General features: G+C 31.0%; 2 protein-coding genes across 2 annotated transcripts; both read left to right on the top strand.

Annotated features, from left to right (window-relative positions):
- Positions 1-3,156: 3,156 nt before the first annotated feature.
- LOC132725659 (uncharacterized) lies at positions 3,157-5,400 on the top strand. Its single transcript, XM_060710837.1, has one exon. The coding sequence runs from the start codon at positions 3,157-3,159 to the stop codon at positions 5,398-5,400; it is 2,244 nt and encodes a 747-aa protein (XP_060566820.1).
- Positions 5,401-5,489: 89 nt separating this feature from the next.
- On the top strand, positions 5,490-8,759 carry LOC132725658 (uncharacterized). Its single transcript, XM_060710835.1, has one exon. The coding sequence runs from the start codon at positions 5,490-5,492 to the stop codon at positions 8,757-8,759; it is 3,270 nt and encodes a 1,089-aa protein (XP_060566818.1).
- The last annotated feature ends 11,218 nt before the right edge of the window (positions 8,760-19,977 follow it).

Genomic DNA, 19,977 nt, shown 5'->3' with positions numbered 1-19,977 from the left:
AAAATGTCGTATTTTACATAAACAAAAAGTATATGATTTAATTTGACAATATTTTCCTGATTTCTATAGCATACAATAATATCCTTTTTAACAATTCCGCGTTATCTGGAAAAAAACAACTTGATTTTTTTTGTAATTTCTAGAAAATAAATTAGATTTGCGATATATATTCGGTATATAGAGTACAGGGTAATAATGCTTGAAAGATATAGCTTATTTTGTTTACAATATCTCTTTTCTTCGGTTCTCTTTTGTGAGTCTTTTTTGTTGTTGTTGTTGTTGTTGTGGTTTGCTTTATTTTGGATTATAACCCATAAGATTTGTGAATGTTAGCAACATCTTTATAACTGTAGAATCGACATACAAGAAAATGATACAATTTTTCTTATCATGTTTGATATTGTTATAGACAATCAAAAATAGCGGCACTAAAGTATGCATGTAGATAGTCTGAATGTTGTCAATAAACAAGAAGCTTCTTTTGCATTAGTATGATTTTATGATTGCTCGTACCACTTATGTTGCTAAGGTAAATTGTATTCCCACAAGCCTGCAGCTGATACAATTTATCTTGATGGTATTTGATATTTACTAATCAAATTTTGTCGCCTTATCTTGAAATGTAGATATCTCAAATGTATTTCTCTCCTGGCGACTCTGTTGTTCTAAGTAAGGGTATGAAAAGTTTGAAAATGCAAAGTAGTGCACATTGAAACCCCAAACACATCAGTGCTTAATGTGTTATATCTGAAAGAAAAATAGGAGCATAGGTCATAGGAAATAATTATCAGATTATAGTAAAAATAATTCAAGATTATATTTGCAAAAAATTACATATCGTCAATAAAAATGGATTCCTTAAAGATAATGCACAAAAGTCATTGCAATCTACCGGAGTGTTTGCATATTAGTAAAATATTGATAAGTAAAAAATCATTTATTTTATTAGAAGATTGACACTAGAATGTTTTTTACAGTGCAAAATCAAGTTGATTTAGTTAAGACTCGCTGACAATTACTATAATAATGTCATTACTTACATCTTTGCCGTGGACGTTTTGCGTTTATTTGTAGGCGTCGGAAAATTAAGTAAAGACATACATAAATAATATATATTGATATTTGCTTACCTATCAGATAAGAATTTTTATTGCTTACATACTTTGTACGTCACCGATGACACATTGTTGAGCACGTGAATATATATGATTTTTTATTGAAACAATCTTTATTTTGTAAACATTGTATTTTAGCTAAAATAACTAGGTTCTTGTCACCAAACGGAAGGCAAAGCTTCAGTGAAGAGTTATCCTTATTTTCAGTGTGAGAATCTTGGTATTTTTTCTTTACAAATATTTGAGAAAAGGTATGGCTAATTTTCTTTTAATTGGAATAATTCACTATAGACCTTTTTACGAACCGGTTTGTTGCGATTAAAAATCGACCAGATGTAGAAATTTCTTGCTCATGCGCAATTTGCACAGGGCAAAAGATAATCGTCCTACATAGAAATGCAGTAGGGTCTTTCAAATATAAAATAAATACATAAAATGAATGTGTGATATAATAAAACATTACCAAAACTCTGTCAGAGGTTGCTGATTAACATGTGTTCATGACTATCAAAAAGTATTTTAAAAGGCAATATTGAGTTTGTACACAATGGCATTTAAATTTATTCTCCTCACCTAGTAAACTATAACATATTCCTGTTATCTAAAGCGCAAATACGAGGGTTATCTACATAATAAAATAAGAAAAAAAACTTTTAACTGAATTATGAGTACACTATTAGAAATTAGTTTTCAATGCAACCACTATTTTGTTTTCTGAATGAATATTACTGGAATTATTTATTTATTTTCAATGAAATTGTTTATTAATATATCGATTCATCATCGGATTTTCAACAATTAAATGACATCCTGTTAGGGACTGTACAAGTTGCCGCGATTTTAGGCGAGAAAAAAATGATTGATACTTGTTTCGCGATTTCAAAAATAATTATTATAGTTTAATAAGGTTAAGAAATGAGAAGAATGAAATCAATCACTGACATCTGCGCATAAGTGATTAGGAAATGATGAAAAGTGTGATTTTTCGGAAACAATAGTAAACGTTCTTTGATTGAGTCTGTGTATAAGTGATAATGAAAAAGTGCGACATTCCTCATGCCCCATAGCACCGGCTTAAGCGGTACTCAATTTTCACACTTAACTTGCTGGAAATAAGAAAAAAACATTAATTATATACTTATGACTAAGTGTAAACAGTATTTTGTTAAATCTTGTCCTGAGGAAAACCAGACCAATAACGACCAGTATAGTATTTAATAATTCAATATTTTATGATATTACAACTTATTGTATCAAATTGACATTGAAAAAAAAAATAGATAAAAACTTTAGTAAATTATAGTGAATGAAAGAGAAAGTACTGTTATTTAGTTTTCCTATATAAATGATATAATTTATAGGTACAGCTATATGTTGTTATAGCGAACATGTTTAAACACGTGATACAATATTGTACAGGTGGTATCATTGTCGCGAACATCGCGATTATTTATAATATGTCTTTAATAATTTAATAAATGTTTAGTTTTTTCTTGTGTTTAAGTTAATAATTTGAGTAACTTATATAATGAATTTACTCAATATGCTTATGTTCTTTTTCATATGCAACGGTGTTGTGCGTTGTTGTAAAGTATCCGTTTAGCAACGGTGTAAGATATACATGTTATTCAGTTCTTATTGTAATGTGATGTTTTGTAATGTAATCACCGCCGGTGACTGTCTATTGTTAAATCAACGGCGTTTGACTCCGTTGGTCATGCATTTTTGTGTCTTTCATATATTTGGCGGGAAAAGTGATTGTATATAAAGGTTTCGTAGTATATGTAAAATTTAGTTTTTTTGTTAGTATTTAGAACCTTTCGGACTTGTGGAATTTAAAACTTAAAATTGGATTAAAAATGTGATTATTGGATTATTTACTTTGAAATAGAAAAAAATGGATATTAAAAGTAGTGAATCATTTCTTGTTGTTCTTAATTCTTTATATTACTATTTCCAGTGTAGCATTTGAAATCTTAAAATTAAAACTTCGCTACATTGTTTGGTCCCGCGAACCGGATTATTCTTGTGTTTATAAAAAATGGCAAATATCTCTTATATCAAAGGTGTTAGAACTAGGTTTCGTAATGTTCTAGAAAGAGAAATCAGTGTAGCAAAGGATTTACTTACGTATATTGTTGAGGATGGCGAAGAGGAAGAAATGGAATTAAAAATTTCAAAGTGCATGGAAAAGCTTAAGTCTTTCATTGAAAAAGTGGAAACTCAAAGTGAAAAGTTGTGTTGTTTCATTAAAGAAAGCGAAAGTGAGCTTATTGGAACGATATTGGACGAAGACTGTGCATTGTGTACATATGCTTTGGATTTACATTCGGATTTAAAACATTTCAAAGAAAAAATTGTACTTCGAATAAAGAAAAGCACCATAAAAGAAGAAGCCGTTGATCATTCTACAACAAAGCAATTACTTGATCTGCAAGCTAATATGCAGAAGTTACTTGAGTCTCAATTGAAACAAAAAGAACATTTTGAAATGAAATCGTTAGAAAATGTTTCAACGGTTAAGTTACCTAAAATTGAAATGATCTCATTCGGTGGCGACAAAACAAAGTGGATCGAGTTTTGGGACTCTTTCAAATGTGCTGTTGATAAAAACAAATCACTAACGGATGTTGAAAGATTCAACTATTTAAAAACAAAGTTGTTTGGCGAAGCTAAAATTGCTATAGCAGGTCTAGCACTCTCAAACGAAAACTACAAAGTAGCAGTGGATATACTATTAAAGAGATTTGGTAATCCTCAAGAAATCATTGACGTACACTACAATGAATTGATAAACATGCAACCTGCTTCAAATAAAGTTGAGTCCCTTAGGTGTCTTTCAGATAAAGTGGAAAGACATTTGCGAAGCTTAGAAGTTTTGAAACAAAATGTGGATCAAGATATCTTTGTGTCCATATTACGGTCAAAACTGCCGGAGGATGTTCTTATTCAGCTTGAAATTCAGAAAGGAGTAGACGTTAAGTGGACTGTGACTAGATTAAATAAACAATTACAAGAGTACTTGGTTGCTCGTGAACGTGCTGTTAAAGAAAAGGTGAAGGATACAAAAAGCAAAACAGAAGGTCATGAACGAAATACATCATTAAATAAACTGCCATCGGAAAGATATTCTTCTACCAGAAATGGTGTTACAAACATGAAATCATCAGCAACGGCGTTAGTTACTACAGGTGCCAATGCCATAAAGAAACCTTTCGATACAAAGAAACAGTGTCGTTACTGTCAGAAAGCGCATTGGAGTGATGAGTGTAATCAATACAAAACTATACGTGAAAGAAGAGACCGTGTAAAAGGAAGTTGTTTTAAATGTCTGAAACCTGGACACTTATTCAATGATTGCAAAACTAACAAAGCTTGTGTATACTGTGGAAAAATGAATGCACACCATAGAAGTCTATGTCCGAAGAAGTTCAGTCAAACTGAAAATGTGACACATTTAGCAAATGATGTACAAATGAGTTACGAATCACAAGAAGTGAGAGAAAATGGTCTCATGGCAATGAATGAAGTGATATTTATGCAAACTGCAAGAACTGAAATTCAAAACCCAGAAACAATGGAAAGTTCACATGTAAGAATTTTATTTGACTCAGGGTCACATAGGAGTTATATGTCGGAAGCATTAGCACAAAAAATGAATTTAAAGGTGTTTGGAAAACAAGATATTCATGTATCAACATTTGGCAGCAAGAACATACAAAAAATCTCAACTAAATATACAAAAGTAAGTGTGAAATTAAAGAATGGAAATAAAAAGGAAATAACTGTTAACATTGTGCCATTTATTAGTGGTGAACTCCAGCGACGACCAGTGAAAGATCTACTAGAGTCAGAAAGAGTACATGACATAATTGATAGTGTACAACTTGCAGATAGTTTACCAACAGAAGATGAAATGTCTCCAATTGAGTTTTTGATTGGTAATGACTATTACTTAGACTTTGTTCTCAGTGAGAGAATTGAGATAAAACCTGGTCTTTATTTGTTGGCTTCTAATCTAGGATGGATCCTCAGTGGAAGAACATGCAATACAGAAGTACGTAGAGAAGATGACATGAGTATGCTTATTCTCACACATGCCAGTAATACAATCAATGAATGTACATTTGCTAGTATGGACAAAAGTTTACAAACCACAAAAATTGCAATGGACGATCTATGGAATATTGAAGCAATCGGTATGACAGATAAACAGGTAGACTCTGATGATGAGATAGCAATGAAGAAATTCCGTGAAACAATCCAATACAAAGACAAACTATAATTTGTAACATGGCCTTGGAAGAATGAAGAACCCGATATACCTTAAATAGAAAATTGACAGTAGGTCGATTAAAATCGACCGTAAATCGAATGAAAAATAAGCCAGAACTTATACAGAAATATGATAATGTCATTCAAGAGCAATTTACAAAGGGCATCATTGAAAGAGTAGAAACAAAAAGAGTAGGAATTGTCCACTACTTACCTCATCATGCTGTTATCACTCCACAGAAAACCACCACAAAATTGAGAGTAGTATACGATGCCTCATCTAAGTCAAAACAGAGCAACAAAAGTTTGAATGAGTGTCTCTACAGAGGACCCGTAATGTTACACGACTTGTGTGGTATGCTTATGCGATTTAGACTACATAAGATAGCATTGGTTGCAGATATTGAGAAAGCCTTTCTACAAATTGGTTTACAGGAAAGTCAGCGAGACGTAACGCGCTTTGTGTGGTTAAAAGATATCAATAACTCGAGATTAGACAATGATAACTTACAGGAATATCGATTTTGCCGCGTGCCTTTCGGTGTAGTATCAAGTCCGTTTCTATTGGGCGCGACCATTGAATATCATCTAGACTCCTATAATAGTGAGATTGCAGAAAAAATAAAGAAAAACATTTACGTTGACAATATCATTACAGGCACCGATAACGCAAGCAAAGCAACAGCACTTTATAATGAAACAAAGAGAATATTTAACGAAGCTTCATTGAATGTGCGTGAATGGATATCAAACAGTCCTGAAGTAAACAAATCATTTCTAGAAAAAGACAAAGCAGGAACCGAATCTATGAAAGTCTTAGGACATGACTGGGATGTTCATAATGACACTTTAACATTTAAATCATGCTCCAAGATTACAAGTAGAGATATCACTAAACGACTTGTTTTGAAAAGTTTAGCAACAGTGTTTGATCCTTTAGGTCTTGTTTGTCCTGTTGTCCTTAGAGGAAAATTGTTCTTGCAGGATTTATGGAAACAAGAGAAAGGTTGGGATGATTTATTATGTAAAGAAGACCAGACTAAATGGAAAGTATTGGAGAAAGACCTTGTAGATGTTTCAAAGTGTTGTGTTCCAAGATACGTAGGTTTTTCTGGCGAAAATGTTGAAAATCGTCTTGTGTGCTTCTGCGATGCTTCTCAGAAAGCATATGCATGTGTGATCTATCTTCATCAAACATCAGGGAAAGATATAAATTTGAAACTTGTTTTTGCAAAGACCAGACTTGCACCAACAAAAACATTATCTATTCCTAGACTAGAACTTTTATCTGTTACAATTGGATACAAATGTTTGAAATTTGTGAGAGACCAATTATGTCAACAAGTTGAAAGTTCACATATCTGGACAGATTCACAATGTGTTCTTCACTGGTTACGATCACAGAAACAATTGTCTGTTTTTGTTAGGAACAGGATTAATCAAATAGATATGTGTTCAGATATATCTATTGCTTATGTACCATCAAAAGAAAACCCAGCGGATATTGCTTCAAGGGGGACAACACCGTCAAAACTGTTGAGCTGTAATTATTGGTGGAATGGCCCAACATGGCTATTAACACCAGAGAGTGAATGGCCAAATTTTGAACAAAACATGAGCGAGACAGTGCAAAAAGAAGTTGAGGCTGAAATCGTTATTAAGAAACCAAGGAAAGAAACAAGTTTGTTGCAAACTACATCAGTAAAAACTGTGGAAGACATGTCTGTGAATCCTTTAGGAATAGACATTACAAGATTTTCGTCATTAACAAAATTGTTACGGATTACGGCTTTGGCTCTTAAATTTATAAGAAAATTGAAGAAAAACGTCAATGAAAAGCAATTTATAACAGGTGGAGAAATTCGTAATGCAGAAGAAATGTGGATTAAGTCTGTGCAAAGAAATTGGTACCAAGATGTCTTTTACTCTATCGATCATAATAAAAGACATAACTTACAAGTTCAGTTGGGTGTGTTTGTTGATAAAACTGGTCTTCTGAGGTGTAAAGGCCGACTTGAAAATGCTAGTATTACCGTTGGAGCTCGATTCCCGATATTACTGCCACAGAAAGACAAGTTTACATGCCTTCTAATTGAAAAAACGCACAAAGAACTTTTACATTCAGGTGTTTCGCAATGCCTTTCAACAGTTCGCAATCGCTTCTGGATTCCTCATGGACGAGCAACTATCAAATATGTGATAAAATTATGTACAGTGTGTCGACGCCATGAAGGTAGTCCGTATAAAATGCCGCCAATGAGTCCACTACCCGTTTCACGTGTAACTGAAGCATGTCCGTTTACAAAAGTCGGAATAGATTACTTTGGACCAATTTTCATTAAGACAGCTGATGAAAATCGAAAAGTATGGGTATGTCTTTTTACATGCCTAGTCACCCGTGCATTACATCTTGAACTAGTTTCTGATATGACAACGTCAGAATTCTTACTTTGCTTTAGACGTTTTATTGCTCAACGTGGTACCCCTGTTGAAATAATTAGCGACAACGCTAAGCAATTTAAGTCAGCATCTTCAGTATTAGATCAATTGTGGTCAAATATTCACAAAGACGATGAAGTGTTGAGTTATATTTCAAATGCTAAGATAAAGTGGACTTTCAATGTAGAGCTCGCTCCTTGGATGGGAGGGTTCTACGAACGGCTCGTAGGATTAGTGAAACGTGCTTTAAGAAAAACGATTGGAAAGCGCCTGTTAACAATGATTCAACTTCAAACTGTTTTGAAAGAAATAGAGTCTTTAATAAATTCAAGGCCTTTAGTGTATGTGGACGACGATATCAATTCCAACGTACCAATTACTCCTGCACATTTTCTTACTTTAAATCCAAAAACAGGAATTCCAAATACAGAAATAAGTAATGACAGTGATTATAAACCTTATACAAGTACTGGTGACAAATTAATTGAAATTTGGAAAAAGGGTCAGAAAATGTTGGATACTTTTTGGAACATATGGAAAAAGGAGTATATATTAAGTTTAAGGGAACGGACTCAAACGAAACTGAAAAGTGGGCGTGTTTCTTCACAATTTAAGCCAAAAGTGAAAGATGTTGTACTGATAAAAGAGGACTCTCCAAGAGGAAATTGGAAATTAGGAAGAATCAGCAAATTGCTTAAAAGTAATGATGGAGAGATTCGAGCAGCAAAAGTAGTTGTTTCTTCGGGAAATGAAATAGGTCGATCACTTAACTGTTTGTATCCGCTAGAGATGTCAAATGATGAAGATTGTGATGAATACAAAATGATAAAAAGTGATGTACTTGTCAAAGAAAATAGACCTATAAGAAAGACTGCGATTAAAGCTAAAGAAAAAATAAAAAAGATGATAGAGGATGAAAGTACTATGTAATTCAACACTGAATTCAAGAATATGATTATCATACATCAAGATATTTGAATAATATCAGCTTTTATTAAAAATAAAACAAAAAGATATACAGGACTAGAAACAATTTTTTGTTTTAAAATGCCTTAAACGTTTCTTGTATTGTTGCATGTAAAACACGTGCAACGGTTCTCGTAAAACTCGTGCAACGGCTTTCGTAAAACCCGTGCAACGGAATTTGATCTGTTCAGTAAAACTCGTGTAACGGATCTTAATATAGAAATTTGTTTCGTGGAACACGTGCAACGGCTCTTTATGACATATATATATTTCTATTCAAGTTCACCAATTTTAGCAGTAGTACTATATATTTAGAACTTGCAACATGTATGTTTGTGATACATGCCGACGTGAATATTGTTCACAGAAAAGTTTGCAGAGACATATTAAAGAACGGCATGTGGATGAAAAGTGCTTCCCATGTTATTTTACAACTTGCAAGACGAAATTTATCCGACGAAGCTATTTATTAACTCATCTTTTCAAAGTACATAATTTGGACAGAAAAATTGCAAAATCACTCTCTTCGAAAGTCAAAAGTGTTCCAAGAGAGTATTTTAATACAACGCATTCTGGTTTAGAAGACATTAGTGACACAGAGGATTTTTTCACAAACCTTGAAGGCAAACAAAGTTCTAAAGTAGCTGAAGAAGAACTATTCAATGTGATTGATGATATGTCAGCATCTAACATACAATTGGATAGAAACACCAATCTGTTGGATATGTATTTCTTAAGTGAAAGTGAAGTTGATGATGCTTTCACTCTTCCAGATCTCTCGAACAAGGAGCGACAACACGATGACGAAAATGATAAAACTGGTTATGAAAATAGTAATGAAAACAATACACCGAGGAAATTTGATGTTGGCGGCTGTTATAGTGATATCAGCGATGAAGAAGATGTCACCAACGATTCCTCGTTTAATGTTCATAACAGTAATTCTTCTGTTAATGCTGCTGATGTTAATACAGAGAATTCAGCCTCCGCTGATAACTTTGATGAGAATAGTCCTGAATCTTCTGATACCGGAAGTACTACTAACAGGAATAGTCATGATGACGAAGAAATTATAGTTATTGGGAGTGACAGTGACAGTGAAGACTATGATGAAATCAAATCTACATCTATCTCCTTAACACTTGTTAAAACTGAAAAATTTAAACATGGAACTGTAAAATCAGTGAAGCGTAGTGCTTCTATTGGCTATACAGAAAACTTTTGTGAAAACGGCATGAAGTTCAAACTAAACGAGGTTTTTGATTATGTGCAAAAGGAATTTGCTGAGTATGCCAATTTCTATCATGATACTACAAAGTGACATTAAAATTTATTATGGAGTAACCTCTCCTGTTGGGAATGTCGCGAACATCGCGATTATTTATAATATGTGTTTAATAATTTAATAAATGTTTAGTTTTTTCTTGTGTTTAAGTTAATAATTTGAGTAACTTATATAATGAATTTACTCAATATGCTTATGTTCTTTTTCATATGCAACGGTGTTGTGCGTTGTTGTAAAGTATCCGTTTAGCAACGGTGTAAGATATACATGTTATTCAGTTCTTATTGTAATGTGATGTTTTGTAATGTAATCACCGCCGGTGACTGTCTATTGTTAAATCAACGGCGTTTGACTCCGTTGGTCATGCATTTTTGTGTCTTTCATATATTTGGCGGGAAAAGTGATTGTATATAAAGGTTTCGTAGTATATGTAAAATTTAGTTTTTGTTAGTATTTAGAACCTTTCGGACTTGTGGAATTTAAAACTTAAAATTGGATTAAAAATGTGATTATTGGATTATTTACTTTGAAATAGCAAAAAATGGATATTAAAAGTAGTGAATCATTTCTTGTTGTTCTTAATTCTTTATATTACTATTTCCAGTGTAGCATTTGAAATCTTAAAAATTAAACTTCGCTACAATCATAACATATAAAACTACTAAATTATTTAAATGAAAATATAGTATGGGGAATATTTTTAGTGTGGTTTCTATAACACAACAAGTACGTATCACCTTTTTAAAACTGGTACTATGTATACACTACCAAAGTTATATGGGTCAAATGATTAACTCCGGTTCTATATACAAAGGCTCCGTTTCTCAGAAAGTCCTAAGCCACAACCTGTTAAAAGACCATAACTGAGACAATTTAGCAATTCAATGAAATCATCTTTGATTAAGATAATAATGTTCATAAAAACAAATATCAACTTTAATAAAATATGTCTAAAAAAGTTTTTGTTTTTTTTAAAAATTGTATTGCAAAATATTGCATTAAGTGAACAGAAGTCGATTCCTTCAAAATTAATACAAAAAGTCCTTAAAAAGTACGAAGTTGTTTTAAATATTGGTATAGTTATGTATCTTATTTCGGTTTATTTGGAAAGTAAAACAGTTTAAAGTTAGACACTTTAATTTGTTTAAAAAGGTGTTAAACAAGAATTTATAAATGTCAATCAAATCCACTCCATAAGCAAGTAAATCCTAGCAAAAAGATAATTGCTATGTTAAAAGGTATTTATTTACAGTAGTCATCACAGTCGTGATCTTCCTACGTATGCTTTCAACAAAGTTTATGTTATACATGTAAACATTTGCGATACCAAACCGTTCAAGCTATACTCATTCAAGTGAGACAATCTTTTTCAAGAAAATCAAACTTTAGAAAGATATGTTAAGATTTTAAGTAAACAATTCGAGATTCAAGTAATAAATTTCATCTTAAAATCAATAAATGACTAGTTTTTCGTTATTTATATTCATATTTCTACTGATGACTAACACAGTAAGGGCTATTTTTGCATATTTTGACCTGTTGGTCATTTACGTAGATTTTAAGTATAATTTAAATCCTCTTTTTATTTTGTTACGATAGTATTTGACGCATACCATAAAGTATATTGACGTTCTATTTATAAATATTTTTGTTTTACAGATGACTTACAATGTACAAATCTAAATAAAATATTGTTCTGTTTTGTTAACAAAATTACCAGTTTTTACATCAAATGTAAGGCTCAGTTTCAATTATGACTTATTTTCATATTCAGAATGATATTTATATTAAGACGTGTGTAGTTTTATCTAACGACGTATTTACTTTCTTAAAAAGGTTAAAAGTTCAATTAGGAAAAGATGTTTATTTTTCTTTGTTTAATCTTTATTTTCTTACCTTTTTATGTATTCTACTTTTTATGCCCCCGTCATGTAATGTCCGCGGCATATTGTGTTACCCTGTTCCGTCATTCCGTCCTTCCGTCATTCTGTCATTCCGTCATCATCAGTTTCCGTTCATTATTTTAAGAACAGTTGCCCACATTCAACTCAAATTGAAGATATGGATATTTTATGACAAAATACAGGTCAAGTTCGAATTTGGTCATGGTTCGATTATTTTTGGCAGAGTTATGCCCCTTTTACTTTGAAAATAATATGAAATTTTCAGTTTCCGTTCATTATCTCCCCAACAGTAACACCCATTCAACTCAAACTTGACATATGGATATGTCATGAGAAAATACAGGTCAAGTTCAAATTTGGTTATGGTTCGATGATTTTTGGCAGAGTTATGCCCCTTTTACTTCGAAAATAATATGAAAGATTCAGTTTCCGTTCATTATCTCCCCAACAGTACAACCCATTCAACTCAAACTTGACATATGGATGCGTCAAAGAAATGCACAGGTCAAGTTCAAATTATGTTATGGTTCAATGATTTCTGGCATAGTTATGCCCCTTTCACTATGAAAGTAATATGAAATTTTCAGTTTCCATTTATTATCTTCCCAATGGTACAACACATTCAACTCAAATTTGACATATGGATATGTTTTTGGAATGCCCAGGCCAAGTTCGAATTTGGTCATTGTTCAATGATTTTTGGCAGAGTAATGCCCCTTTCACTTTGAAATTAATATGAAATTTCAGTTTCTGTTCGTTATCTACCCAACAGTGTTACATATTCAACTTAAATTTGACATATGGATATGTCAAAGGAATGGGCAGGCCAAGTTGGAATTTGGTCATGGTTTGATGATTTTTTGCAGAGTTATGTCCCTTTCACTTTGAAAATAATATAGATACATCTTAGGAATAAGCAGTTTATGTTTGAATTCGGTTCTGGTTCAATGATTTTAGACAAACTTATCTTTCCTGAATGTTGGAAAAATTTTGAACTTTCAGTTTCAGCACTCATACTTTTAGCAATTATTTTGGCTACAATTATGCAATATGCTATTTTTAAAAGGTTAAGACTGAATAATTTCAGTGCCTTGAACATTGTATAAAAATGGTTTGTGTTAACATTGAAAAGTATTAAGGGCTTTGAACTTAAAATGAAAAAAAAAATAATGCACCATCTGAATTTTTGGCTGCATGCAGGGGCATCCGTGGCATGATGACACATTTCTAGTTTATTATTATAACATTTCCTTAAAATGGGATTATTGCGTTTTAATGTAACAAAACATCAATAAAACCCTCTCAGAAGAAGCTTATTATCATGTATACTTGACTCCTAATACTATTTCTAATAAGTTAAAATAACAGTTTGTGTTATATAGTGTTTTCACGTAATTGCATCTGTATCAATTTTGATAAAATATAGCAGATTTCGCTTGAAGCACGGATAAAAAGGTGGCCTAACTTTCACACATACTAAGATAAAACCAATCTAAATTTGAAAATAAAAACAACCATGAATCTGAATTGGAATATAAGAAATAAATCTGAAGAGAAAGCATAATAATTTCCCTGAATGTACATTTTTTACAAATTTATTCATTCTTGTTATACAATGCAATCGCTAATTAAATGTTGATTCTACATGGGATTTTCGACGAAAGAATCTCATTAATTTCATAGTATCATTTTTAATTGCTTTACTTTTTGTTATGAAGTTCCCTTTTCTGTAATATTGAGTACCATTGTTCTCGTTTGCTTTCATTTTTAAAATCTCAAGTGATTTATCAACTTTAAGCCTGATTGATGAAAATATCATTCTCACCAAAAATAAACACCTCTTTTAAGAAAAACAACTGAACCGTTTTGTTTTATCTGTGTGCCGGAATGCAAATGGGTGGGAGATTGTGTGCGCGTGTGTTTTACTTGTTTCTTCTACGTATATACAGATGAATTCTAAATGCACATACAGTTGATGACAGGTTTTGGTTTTTGTACATGGTTTCTATTTAAATTGTACATTGTGCAACTTAAATGAACCGTAAAAGATTGATCTTTAATTGGAAAAATGAATATTTTTATATTTTGTAGATTTTTGACAAACAATATTTTCAATTTGAGAATATCTGAAACAGACAAATTATGTTTTTGTTGTAATAAATAATGCTTTGTGGATTCAAAACCCAAGAGGCGCTAGCTTATTTTCGCAAATATTTGTCATTTTTCTTTATTTTGTCTGCCAAGCTATGATTTTATTTCTCCAAAAATCTTTAATTACAAATACTTGCAGTTATATATGATACTGTTTCAATGTGAAAGAATGAAATACAATGGTAGATTTTCCACTTTAAACGGCTATATTTGAAACTTTGCATTGGTTACTGGGGTTGTATTTTACATGATACACAAAATGGGAGTATCTACTTTAAACCGAACCTGCTTCTTACCAGTAGGGACTTTCTTATATATGGTGTATTTTCGACATTCGACAATACATTAAGAAACATCGCATCAGCTATATTTAAACCTTTGTCCTTGAGACAATTCAATATCTTAGCTGTACATAATGATGTATTTGCTTAAGCTGCGATTACGTAATTTTCTACTGTGCCAAATCTGAAGTAATGGGAATAAGTCCATTTTAATAAAGTTTTACAAATCTTCCTAGACGGGGCTAAGCATAAAGGTTTAGTCAGAAACAATTCCAAGCAGACACCATGAACAAAGATCAACTTATATAGAAGCCATCTTACACATTCTTTTATCATTAGAGAACTGATAAATCAGTTGTGTGAAAAGAAGCACGCTTCACGACTTTTTCCTCGTCTTAAATCGTACAAATGTATGTGAATATGGAGATTATATTAAAGAAAAAAAAATTACTTAAAATCTTTTCACATTTAACCTGAAATGTTTCATTTTATATGTGTTATACTATATATTCATATTATTTTTTGCACTCATTCTCTTTCATCAAATGCATTATGGTTTTATATTTCAAGTTATTTAGCTTACATTTCATGAAAGAAAATTACAAGGTTTGTTTGACTGTTTCTCTGCCAAGTGGTCAATTTCTAATAAAACGCTCAATTGCCAGTTAATGGTTGACATACCGAATTTTAAGACATCTCGCTTAAGAACAAGTCATTTGGGTGTAATGGAACACGCCTCCAGATTTGTATATAGATCAAATTTATACTGCATTACTTTGTAAGACATGTTTGTAGAATTTTCAAATTAAGTTATTTAAGAGAAAATTAAAGCACTATTAATCAACATAAATATTCTACAACTTTGTCAAAGTATGTAAAGACTATTCAATATTGAACGGGAGAGAATTTTTGCGATAAAAGTAGAAAATTATTTTATGTTTTGTATGTTTTCACCGTATCTTGATTATTAATACATTTTGTAAACAATATATTATTATTTAAAGATGTACCTCACTTACATGAAGGTGTGCCACTTTTATAATGACTAATAAATTACAAATAAAAAGGATACATCTTTTACCTATATTGAGATACTATTATTTTAGCAACAATACTTTTTATCAAAATCTTTATATTACATAAACACTCGTAAGGTTAACCTTTTTAATTAATATCTTGCAAAACCCTTCAGTGTTTTTTTTTTTACTTAGACAGAAATAAATAATATTTATTTTCTAACCTTGTTCTACAAGGAAATACAGTTTTGATTAATTTTACGTGATATGTCACCTTGAATTCAAATGAAATACAACATTATTTGTAATAACTTGCGAAAAGATTTTACGTGTGTCTTAAGCTGACTTTATATTGTTATTTGCCAGGAATTGCGGTTTATACAGCACGGACTATTCTTGTTGTGTTTCATAGACCTCATGTGTTACTGCGTGATAAAAGAAGAACAATAGTCAGTAAAACCTTCGCAATAGAAATTACTAATTGCAAAACCAAAATACAATAATTTCATTCATGCTCATATAAAAAAATATTCAACATCGAAGAATATGTGAAATATGTACTGCAAATATGTGTGCACATTATTTGTAATTAAAATATATGCATTCATTTCTTATTTTAAAAAATGACTTAGACTTACAGAAAAAAATCTAATTACTACTTTACATGAAATGTTAATTATATTAAGTAATATTTTTATAAATAATGCTTTTTGGAACTTTTAGAAATATTGGTAAATCTTAATTTGAGCATCATATTTATGACATAAAACCATAAAAAATTTTGCTACAGGATCTTTTATTATTTTAAACATTTTCTTTTGATGGTTTTGCTATTTGTAATTTATTAGGGTATCTATGTTTTGACGAGCAAAGCCAAGTCACTGCTTAACGGCTAAACAGTTGAATTATTTACATTTAAATGTTTCTTTTGTCTACCATGTATGTGATAAAGGCAAATTGTTTTCTAGAAACCTTCCTTCCTTTAGTTTAGTCCAATTTATAGATTTACAACTGAATCTTAACGCAAATGTGTTTTATTTAATTTTCAAACGTCGTATAAAAATTGGCTTTCAGTCGCTGTTGTTGTTGTTGTTTTAGTAAAAGGAAAAGAAGAAACTTGTAGAAAGCATAGTGCATTGTCTTTAAGTGTAGAAAACTCCACCAGTAATAATTCTTATGTTACGATGGTCTGAGGTCTTTCTTATTTAAGATTATTACAAAAAAATTCTCTTAAAGAAATTGCAATTTTAGAGTCTGACTTACCAAAAGAAAATTCATTTTATTAATTAATCACATATAAATTTTGCAGCAGACGTTCAAGGAGTAGACGGCTAAATTAAACCCAACAATGATTGAAGTTTCAGAAATATGTCCAAAACACGTGAGAGAGATTTTTTTAGGAAAGGAAATTAAACTGCACCTGAAACCCAAGTGATTAACTGTTTCAAATAATGGGTTGGTGTAAATAATTGTCCTTCCACAGTCAAACAAAAATAGATAAACACAATTTTCTTGTTGTTTTGGTTAAAAGATACAACAATTTAATAACAAATATTCAATTTCTAAAGCATTTCTGTTTTGTTTACTATAGCTAAAAGTTATCTTCTAATTTCATGAAATAATATGAGTGGTATCGGAAATGTTTAAAAGCTTGTTGTGATTAGTTTTATTCATTATCAGACGGGGATTATTTAAATCAACGGTAATAATGTATAAATTATATTATTAAAAAAAATGCAAAAAACCCCCAACAAAGCTAATAATTATTTATCAAATATTTTACCATTAGTCAAAACTATCATCATGTGTCAATATATATTTTATATCGTTTTTTGCACAGTGATAACAAACTGTTTCTCCTCCTTCCACTTCTTTTTGGTTTATTATTATTATGCGTATTATTCTTCTTATTATTTTTTACTATTACCATTACTGTTATTATTATTTACTATTATTTCTATCATAATTATTATTATTATTGTTATTATTATTATTATTTTTTTTTTATTATTGTTATAATTATTATTATTATTATCATTATTATTATTATTATTATTTTTATTATTATTATTATCATTATTATTATTTTTTTTTATTATTATTATCATTATTATTATTATTATTATTATCATTACGTTTTTCATGTAACGTTATGTCAAAGCAGTTAATGCAAACAATGTATGACAATTTATACAATTTTAGGCCAGACATCTTTGTCATCTATATCAGATATTACTTTTTTCAACTGATTAGCTATTAGCAATAAAATGAAATCTTATATCCATTTAACATCGCAGGTTATTGAGGAAACAAAATGATACGATACACGATACAGACGTGAATTCCTTATATAACCAGAGCTATCGTGTTCATATAATAGTAAATCGTAAACTACTTATTGTTGGAAATTGGAAGCCTTTTTACTCATAACCTAGAACATTTCACAGACACGGAGAGGACATCAGATCGTATGAAATGTTACATGTCATCCATTCAGCCAATGGAATGTGTTTGCCTTGTTGAATTATAGATACTATATATACAGCTGCAGTCACATATTTTAATTCACAACGCTCAATTGATTCTGCTACATGTCAATGTTACGAAGAAATAACAGAATTGTAATTAATTTCTGATTTGATGTCTGGTGAAAGAATCTTCAAGGATTAATAATATTTGAAAGGATTATAAAAAAATTGAAAAAGTTGATAAAGCTAACAGTTCTTTAAAATCTAAGGGAATTAGACAAAATAGCTAATTATTTGATTGCAAGCATAAAAAGAATTTCATATATACTTACGGGTATGGAGAATGTCATGGGTAGCATAAAACCTGTATCAGTTAATGTTGGAAAATTAACTGTAAGGCCTATTGACAACAGCAATGTTTTAAAACAGTACATCGACAATGAAATTATGCGAACAAAGTTAAGTGAAAAAAATGATATTTTCACCGGCCCAAATGATATAGTTTGGCTTGATACCAGGGCGGGAATTTACAGTTCTGAGAGTGTTTTTGCAAACAATTTTACGGCGACTTGTTGTGGTAATCTAGAACAAAATGTTTCAACACCTTTCCACCAAGTACCAGATTTTTTATATATAATATATTCTGTATATATTTCGTTACTTCTTGTGCTCGGACTTAGCCAAAATTCGATAACTTTGTACGTTTTTGTAAAAGAAAAGTGCTTAAGAAGATCTCACAATATTTTTATCGTTGGGCTGGCTGTGGGGGACGTTTGCATGTGCCTATCAAGCACTTGGATGGTAATAGTGTCCTCCGCACATCACCGATGGATTTTTGGATACTCTGGTAGGTTTGCAATTGCATACAGTCTGAATGAGTATTTGAAAATAAATAATTTGTCTCAGAAATAATGATACTTATTTTAAACCAAACCCCGTTCCTTATTAAAACGTGTCTCTTATGAAATATTGCAATACTTAATATTTATACAAATTGTTTCCATTCTGTGCTTTTGTATCATTCACAATGATATGAATACAAATTGGCCACAGAATCAATCATAAGTACTTTAAACCAAAGCCCTGTTCCTCATTTCAAAGTTTCTTTTATAAAATATTGTCCCGTACATTCAATCAGGGATGTTATATTTCCGATGCTTAAAGATTGTTCAACTCATTTCAAAGTTTCTTTTATGAAATATTGTCCCGTTCATTCAATCAGGGATGTTTTATTTCCAAAGCTTAAAGATTGTTCACATTATTGTTGCGTGTGCTCTTGGTATATTATTTTTAGTTCTTTTTATTCGGCTTCTTTGGTTCCAGTATACCTCAATGGAATTCTGTTAAATCACCCTTATCTTATCTATTTATTATGATGGGTAATGTGTGCGGGGCGCCAGACGAAAACACGACAAAGTGTCATATATGTTGTATTTTCTAGTTTTCGACTGGCGCCCTACAGAAGGAAAGTACGGCAAAATTGTTACTGTTTCGTATTTTCGTGTGTTTGTCTTGCACATCGCGGTTTCCTTATTTGTTCATCTTTTCACATGTGTTTTTGTTTCTAAAAAACATGTTCGTAATAAGGCAGCATTAATTGACAAGAAGAAAGCGTAACATTGAATTTGTGTCCAGGTTTACTTTGTAACTAATTCTCATACCCTTTACATAGAATATTTGATAGATATAAAAGAAGGGTAAATTGAGGTTAAAGAATAAATAATTCTTTTCGCGCATTTCTGTCAAAAATTTTCAATCCCTATCAATGAAATTCAATACTTAATCATGGCAACAAAAGGAAATATATATCAATATTCTGTAGGAATGTTTGGAAAGTGACATTTTAGACATTTGATGTGATACATATTTGTCTTATATTACTTACAAATACACACATCTAAATACGTGCTGTATGTAAATATAGATGAATTGAAGGCGAATGAATAAGAAAACTATCCTATGTGCCCCTACCTTTATACTAAAAATACCAAAAAAACATCCGATAATTATATTGTGGCAAAATTTTAACAAAACATCTACTTATATTCATTTATAGTTTTAAACTTTTTTCTGTCTC

Source organism: Ruditapes philippinarum, unplaced genomic scaffold, assembly GCF_026571515.1.
Source record: "Ruditapes philippinarum isolate M1 unplaced genomic scaffold, ASM2657151v2 ctg133_1_1_1_1, whole genome shotgun sequence".
NCBI classification, from domain to species: Eukaryota; Metazoa; Mollusca; class Bivalvia; order Venerida; family Veneridae; genus Ruditapes; species Ruditapes philippinarum.
This window is presented reverse-complemented; position numbering and strand designations above follow the sequence as displayed.